Genomic DNA, 8,619 nt, shown 5'->3' on the forward strand with positions numbered 1-8,619 from the left:
GCTTATAAGCATTAGTGCTTATACTTATGCTAAATAACTTATTTAGTATGTTTTATAACGATTCATTGATCACTTCTTGGTTAATAAAAAACTACAGCAAAATTCAGAATATTTATTTATTTTTCATTTTTTTGATAGAACTGTATTTTTTTATCATTAATCCAAATTAACTTTGACTGACAGTCCTACCGGCAGAGGAAGAACTTTCCCTCTGGGATGCTGAACGTCTCCTCCTTATTTCCTCAGCACGTTTTTCCTTTGCCTCCTTGGCACGTTGGGCCAACAGCCGAGCGTATTCAGCAGCCTGGTCTTTACGTTTCTGTGCCCTCTTGCGCTTCAAGGCCAAGCGATGACGCTTTCTCTGCAACATGATAGGAGTAACCAATCGTTGGATCTTTGGAGCCTTTGTTCTAGGCTTTTTCCCTATAATGAAAATTTAGTCAATACCCATCAACAAATATTTTTTAACTCTTACATTAACATATAAAAAATATTTTTGTCTAAATTACCTTCCTTCTGGGGAAGAGGTTTTCTCACTACATATTGGCGCACATCATCCTCTTTTGACAAGTTGAAAAGTTTTCTGATCTTACTTGCTCTCTTGGGACCGGAACGACGTGGAATTGTGGTGTCAGTCAAACCAGGAATATCTTGCTCGCCTAAAATTGAATTAAGGTTTAAAGATTCACATCTTGTGAATAATTCTTTACACTATTTCACGTTGTTTTGATTCTATTTTCAAACAGAACCTTGCTTTATTATCTTTAATATATTAATTAATATAAATGTAATATACTTGCTGGCTGAAGAGGGCTGTTAAATAAGCCAAAAATGCATTCATGAATAAAAACCAGAAGATGTGTGTGAGATGAAGTATATCATCATGTTAATTATTATTAACGGTGAGCCAGCTGGCCTTATGATTACAGATTCAAAGCAGAATCCACTGAACAATTTGTTAAATAGAAGTTTGTCATTTTAAAATGATCAGACAAATTCAAATACAGTAGCATTTTCATAGAACAATCAAAATATGAAAAGTATTTTCTTTTTGTTTAGATTTTTTTATGGCAAGTTTGAATTTAGAATTTTTCAAGATAAAACCTGAAAGTGAAGATGAAAACCAAACCACTGCAATTGTTAGAATTTTTTTTATCCCTAACCAAAAGATATAAGCTATAATAATGTATTATTTGTATGTATTATTTAAAAAATTCTTTCTTTATAAAAATGAGAAATACTTTATGCAAAGTATTAGAAAATTAAATTTCTCATTCTATATTCACAGATTTTACAGAATACAACACCCGAAAGTATGAAGTTTATACTATATTAAGCTATAAAATGTTACAGCTTAGAAATTTTTATACTTTGTGTGGGAAAGTTTTCTATTTTAACTCTACAAATCAAATATAGATTAATAATATTTTGTATTGTTTATAAAAATAAATAATTTACAAAACAGAGCTAAAAAAATCATATCACAAACCTTTCTTCACAATAACCAAACATATGACACTGAGATTAGAATCTACAATGCATCCACGTACTGATTTACGTTTTCTCTCTCCGGTACGTCGAGGGCGATAGCAGGAATGACCTTTCGATAGCAACAATCTAACACGTCCTGCAGTCAAAACTCCCTGCTTCATTGGAAATCCTTGTTTGTCATTTCCACCACTAATTCTAACTACATAGCCCTATTGTTAAAAAAATTTAAATAAAACAAGTGCATAGTATTTTAATATTTCAAATATTTCAGAAATTTTAAGAATTGAAACAGAATTGTTTACGTTATAATTCTATCTAAAAGAATCATCCTCAGTGTAAAATCAAAGTTAAAACTTGTTCTACCTCTTACACAATGTATGCTATGTAGTCATGCTGGCAAACTAGCCAATTGAACAAGAGATAGAGTAATTGTATAGAAGGCAAGATGGGTGTATAGCCAGCTTTGCATTTAAATAAGTACTCTAACTAAATAATAAATATTGTAACTAAATCTGCACACTAAAAGTAGATGATGATGAATGACAACAGCAATTTTACTGCCTATGGAAGCAAAAATGTGTTGAAAGCCAAAAAATACAAGTTGATATATAATTTGTTAATTTTTAAAAACACCCACATGCAAGTAATGCAAAGTTTTTAATTTTTTGATTCCTTCTAACAATAATAAAAATTATTTTATTAACCCCACTGATTTGAAATTTTACTTCAAAGTTGCATTGTTTACCAAGAATTTTAAGTCTTGGGGTAACTGCAGAAGAGTTACTTTATCACACATGAATAGAAACACTGCTCACCAAACTTGCACATTATATCTTCAAGAAAAAACAGACTGCTGTAGTATGAAAATTTCTGTAATAAACTGTAAATATTGTTTCATTCCTAGTTTGATGTTATTTATAATTATGGAATAGTTCAAAGGAAAATGTTGGTGAAATCATCAAATATACCATCTTGTCCCATTGGTAGGATAAGACAGGGTGTGTTTTGGGGTGATATGAAAAGTTAATTTATAATTTGGGTTTTTTTGTCAATTGTAGTTGAAATAATTAACATCTTTGAACATTTGAGAAAAAACTTTTTCTGTTATTGAGTTATTTAAACCCAGCGAAAAAAAAACTAATTACTTATAAAGGGGAGTAGTTAAAAAAGTTCCTTATCTTGCCCACTTCTAAGTAATAAAGTAAGACCACAAATATAAAGCAGCTAAATCTATTATTATCTAAGCAGGTAATTCTATTATCTATTAGTGGTCTTAAGAAGTAAAACACAAAATAAATTATAATGTTTAAGGTTAATATTAAATTCCAATGTCATATGCATTTCAGATTAAAGAGGGGTCATTAATTACCCTTCAATATTACTATATAGAATGTGTCACATTTTTCTGAAAACAAAAAAATCCAGTTACAACTGATTAAATATCTATTTTTGAGTGACAAAAAAGACCTCACAGGCACACAGAGTTCAGCTTATAGATGATATTACGCACATCTAAAATCTTATTTTTTTCTTTTTTTATTCAATTTATTCTTCTTATTCTCTGTTGGGTTAATTAACCCAAGATTAATCCTATCAATTTAAATTCAGATTCCAATATAGTGTCAATGTACCCATCCATAACAAGAAGTATGATCTATAAAGCATTAAAGAAACAGAAACAGAGGAACTTGAAATAGATTTAGTAAAATTTGTATTTGAAAATAATAAATATACACAAATAGCAATGGAATATATAGATAAAATTAGAAATATAAAAAGGTATGGTTATGTTGATGACATATTGGTACTGTTTAATAAGAATACAAGGTCTGTTCAAAAAGTATCGGACCTTTTTTATGCACGAGAGGCCTCCTTCGGTGGAGTTGTGGAGGGGACAGTCATGCACAGCCCTGAATTTTTCCCGCCTGCAGGAAGTGTCAGTCGTTGGCAATTGGCCTATGAGTGAGGTCATGTAGTGCGCTCTCGTCGGATTCCACTAAGCTGGAAAATGACTGAACAACATGAGCAGTGATATTACATCAAATTTTGCCAAAAACCTTGGCGATAACCGAGCGTAAACCATTTGCAAGATTCAGTAGGCTTTCAGGGACGATCCTCGAGGCCAAAAAAAGCGCGGCAGGTTCGTAGCAATATCAAAGGTCATGTTGACAGTTTTTTCGACTCTCGTGGAGTGGTGTGTTGTGAGTACGCATCACAAGGCCAAACCACCGCAAAGGAGTACTACCAGGAGGTCCTTCATCGTCTTTCCGATACAGTGCGACGCAAACGACCGGATCTGTGGTCAATCAAAACTTGCAGCTCCATCGTGATAATGCATCCGCCCATTCTGCGCATCTGATTCGGGCTTTCGTCGCCAAACATAACATTCCTGTGGTTCATCACGCTCCGTACTCTCCCGACATGGCTCCTTGTGACTTTTGGCTATTTCCCAAGCTGAAAATGCCGCTAAAAAAACCCCGAATTTAGTCGAGAGAAGACATCGTGTAAAATCCGACAAACCGGCTGATGGCCGTTTCAGCAGTGTTTCCAGCAATGGCAGGAATGCTGGGAGAAGTGTATACATTATCAAGGAGACTACTTTGAAGGGGATTAAGGTTTTGTACATCAAAATCAATAAATTTATTTTTGCCGACCAAAGGTCCGATACTTTTTGAACAGACCTTGTATAATAGAAGATATTACTATTTATTTTATTTACTTTTTCTAATATATTATTATCTTTGAATTAGAAAAAAAANGGTCAAACCTACGAAATACAGCAAAAACCGACGTTCCCAAACTCTTAATTTGCATAACGCCACATTCAAACTTCTCATTTGCATAATCACGCGTACTTATTACTTATGAATATCAATGGCTAAATCTATTTTGAAGGATACTTCATTTCAATTTGAAAGATATTTTTTACCGCAATCATTTAAAATTCTGCGAACGAAAGAATTTGATTATTTTAAACGGTAGTTTTGGGGACGAGTTTGGTGAATTTATTTTTGTTAGTTCTTGGGGTTCATCAGTAGTACACTTTAATTTGTTGAACAATATCTGACTTTCTTACAGATAATAGAACGGAATCGGATAATTTTCTGATCTGTTTTCATATAGTAGGCAATCATAGTAATGATTGTGTTATGCGCTGTACTCACTCTATGGGCAGGCATAATTATTTTGGAATAAGTACGAAATATAGATCAGCTTTTTTACAAAAATGGCAGTAGGCCTATATAGATGATCAAATTAATCTTGATGTTTTAAATAGACATTATTTTGGCGGGTAAGTAACTTGGCTTTGACAGTAAGTTAACTGTCAATTTTCTTGGTTTGATTTTTGTCATTTTGCAATAGGGCATTAAACAAACTGAGGAAGATGACCATGTGTAATGAACCAGTGGTTAAAAATTATCTCAAGTTCGATCGAATTTTATAATTTATTCCTGATGTCTTCGATCATAGTTTCTTGACTTGGTCCTTTCCAGCTAATTGGCGCATTAGTAAAATATTTCCTATTTTTAAAAAAGGATCACGTAATCGCTCCCAAAATTATCGTGGTATTTCTTTCTTGTCAGTTTTATCGAAGTTATTTGGGAGAATCTTGGTTAATAGATTGACAGTTTGGGCTTAGAATTTTGGAATATTTTCGGACTTTCAGATTGGTTTTCGTAAAGGTTTTTCGGCAGTGTATATTCTTTCCACGATTATTCAAAAAGAATTAAGAAACGTGGCAAAGTTTATGCCTTCTTTGTGGATCTCCACCAGTGCCGGCCCGAGGCAAGTTTTAGGATGGAGCGAGATCCTATTATGGCGCTCCCCTGGTTGCCCCTAATTTATACTCTTTAATTTTCTTTACCACTGAGGCGCCCCGTAGGACTTAGCGCCTGGAGCGGCTGCTCCGTTCGCCCTATCGGGACATTCCAATTTTCAACGCTGACCTCAACATTCGTTCCTTTTTTCAACGTTGAGGTAGCCCTATTGTCAGCGCTGACTCAACACACACAGCACTCAACAGACATGTTGACTGCTACTTTCCAATGAATTGTGGGTAATTGGTAAGACATTTGAATGGAATCCATCTTGTTGAGAATGGAATTATGGGAACTAATCACTTCGTACTGGAGTTGGAACGTCGTTGATGACGTCAAATTGTTGACTTCAACACTCAACACTCGCGTTGAAAATTGGAATGTCCCGTATGGTAGGGCCGGCTCTGATCTCCACTCTGCTTTTGATTTCCTGGATAGAAACCTTTTGTGGATGTACAGTAATCGAAAATTGTGGTTTATAGGAAAGGAGGTATGGGTTCTGTTAAAGAAAAGTGGTCTTAGAGAGGACGTAACATCGAGCTGGACCCTTAGTCTCGAGTTTTTCGTGTTATACTCAAACTGACGTCATCGTACTCACTCGTGTTACTATGACTCACATAATTGGTAGTCTCGAGTTAGACCCTACGAGCGAACTCGAAAGGAGAGCGGAAATACGTCACACTCACTTGGTTGTGTGTGTCGTTAAGCATGATGGGATTATTTACAATGCATCTGGGTTTGCGACCATAATGATTCGACCAATCAACTTAACTGTAACAAGTTGTAAACAAATCAACGTGAATTAGTTTACACGTGCTACAGTTAAAAGTTGTCTTATAGCAATATAATGCGCAGAAACAAAATTACTATTTTGTTTTTGCGTACTATATTTGTTTTATTTTAAAAAATAAGCGACGAACAAAAAGAAATATTAGTAACATATATAGAAAATAATAATAAAATGAACAGTGGAAAATTCGACAACAAATTTACAAGAAAAAGACATTTCGCTTTTTGGAATTACAGTAGAGCCTCGATTATCCGACCGCGTTCTAGTCGGAAAATTTCAAATGTCGGCTAGTGATGTGGCGCTACAATATTTGGCTACTTTAATATTATTTTTACGTGTTTTAGTTGGCAACACTCATTCGACCATGAAAGGGAGCCAGTATTTAAACGAGGCTTAATTTTCTAATTTTTAACGATACAATAGCGACGATTATTATTTAAAAAAAATTTTTGTTAGGCTTAACATCGATGAAAATTCAACGCGAAGTAGGTTAATAGCGATATACTAATATACTACACTAATAATGGATTTTTTCATACTTTTCTGTTATCCGACCAACCCGTCCCCAATTGAGTCGGATAATCGAGGCTCTACTGTAGTTGAAAAATTAATTGCGTGTGTTGGAGCTAAAAAATCCGTTAAAACGGAAAATGTATTATAATTTAATCCTTTCTTCGTATAGTTTTCTTCCTTGGTCTATTTCTTAAATTGTTTTGTCTATTAAGATTTATTTATTAATCAGAACTTAACACTTCTGATTAATAAATAATCTTAATATAGTGTCTATGCTTTTAATAATTTATACATATAATTTACTATAATTTTAATACTCTTTTTCGATGAATTAGACACTTTTTTATTTTTGGGAAAATTTGCTGTACAATTTTATCAATTATGAATTAAAATTTTTTTTTATTAGTATTCACTCGATATGAAATGTTATCTACTCGTGGTCGAAAAATTCGTTGCCTTCTCAAACGTCGTCTTTCGACTCTTTCTAACTCTTTGATAGCGATAAGAATTGCGTATCCGTCAGCCATTTCACTTTCGTGTAGCGATCTCACATGCTCCACTCAACGTGAGTAGCAACTCGCATGGTGAGATGGAAAAGCACGTGAGTTAAACTCGAGACTACCGATTTGACGTCAGAGTGTGAGATGGTACAGTACCATGTGACACCTTCAACACGTTGGGAGTTGTAACACGAAAACTCGAGACTAAGGGCCTTGGTCTGATAATTGAAATATTTGTAAAACATCTTGACCTGAGACAGAATCTGTCATTTAAGATTATCCAAACGTGTAAAGGGTAGATAGGCTAAATGGAGATAAACTTCGTTTATATGAATCTATTGTTACCAGTGGTTTTTTTAAGGTGCCGAAGTATGGTTTTATGATTGGAATACTAGATATGAATCTATCCAATAGAATTTCATTAGACATGTTTATTAAGATGGTGGGTTCATTATTTCTTAGCGTTAGGGTGAGACTATGCAGACGCAAGTGAGCGAGAGATGTTTATTACTACCACACAGACAAGAACGTGAAACGTCACCACCTCTTCTTGCACGCTCACGTATGCACAGAATATCTACCAAATTCTATGGTGCAACTATTTCTTAGTAATAATCTACAATCGAGAATTCCTTCCATATTGTTTGTGCATGCTAAGTTTACATATGAGCTAAACCTAATCTTTCCAAAATAGAATAAGCAGTAATATTTGAAAAATCAACCTGAGATATATTCAACATCTATATACTGTATATATATATATATATATATAAAATTGCTTGTCCTGACTCACTGATTCATCATCGCCCAGAGCAAACCGCTGAACCTAGAGGTGAAATTTGGTACAGGGTACGTCATGAAAACGCACACTAAGAAGGGATTTTTAGAAATTCCCTTGCGGGGGGGACGAGAGGATTTAGTCTTCATCGAGTACTTAAGAGTATTAATAACATTTCAGACATTGTTATATTTTTATCTATTTAGATTTTAAAAATGTTCGAACCGTTTTAAATTCAAATTTGTTATTGCATATTGGTTCGATTATAGAACGATTATAAACGTTCCAGAAAATTGATCAAATTGAAAATAGTTCGGTTGATTCTCGGAAATTCTCAGCGGTAGGTATAACAATTACTATGGTTGTTGAAATACTGAATATAAATGGGGTTTGCTTGCAAAATCCGCGCGGGCGAAGTCGCCGGTAACTGCTAGTTGTAATATACAGTAGTACCTCAGGATACGAAATTAATCCGTTCCGAAACTGAGATCGTATCATGAAAATGTCGTAAGGTGGATCATCTTTTCCTATACGATTACATGTAAAACCAAATAATTCGTTCCAACGCGAAAAAATACTCAAATTAAAGCCAAGTAATACATTAAAAAAATAACTGTAGTAAGAAAAACAAATGAAAAATGCGAACTAATGTAACGTCGTATGGTGAGTTTTTGTTCGTATCGTGGAGCAAAAATATGTTCGAATTTCATGTCGTATCCTGGAAATTTC

At 34.0% G+C, this 8,619-nt stretch overlaps 1 protein-coding gene across 1 annotated transcript in view; it reads right to left on the bottom strand.

Annotated features, from left to right (window-relative positions):
* Window positions 1-99: 99 nt before the first annotated feature.
* LOC111615497 (40S ribosomal protein S6-like) overlaps window positions 100-8,619 on the bottom strand; it is a 23,763-nt gene continuing 15,243 nt past the window's right edge. The window contains exons 2-4 of the mRNA XM_023356900.1: window positions 1,490-1,700; window positions 510-659; window positions 100-423 (exon numbers count right to left, since the gene is read on the bottom strand). Coding sequence (XP_023212668.1) covers window positions 167-423; window positions 510-659; window positions 1,490-1,700 — 618 coding nt within the window. The 3' untranslated portion in view covers window positions 100-166. The remainder of the gene's footprint in view (window positions 424-509; window positions 660-1,489; window positions 1,701-8,619) is intronic.

This window comes from Centruroides sculpturatus, unplaced genomic scaffold (assembly GCF_000671375.1).
Source record: "Centruroides sculpturatus isolate CEXI.00-Female unplaced genomic scaffold, Cexi_2.0 scaffold2376, whole genome shotgun sequence".
Taxonomy (NCBI): Eukaryota; Metazoa; Arthropoda; class Arachnida; order Scorpiones; family Buthidae; genus Centruroides; species Centruroides sculpturatus.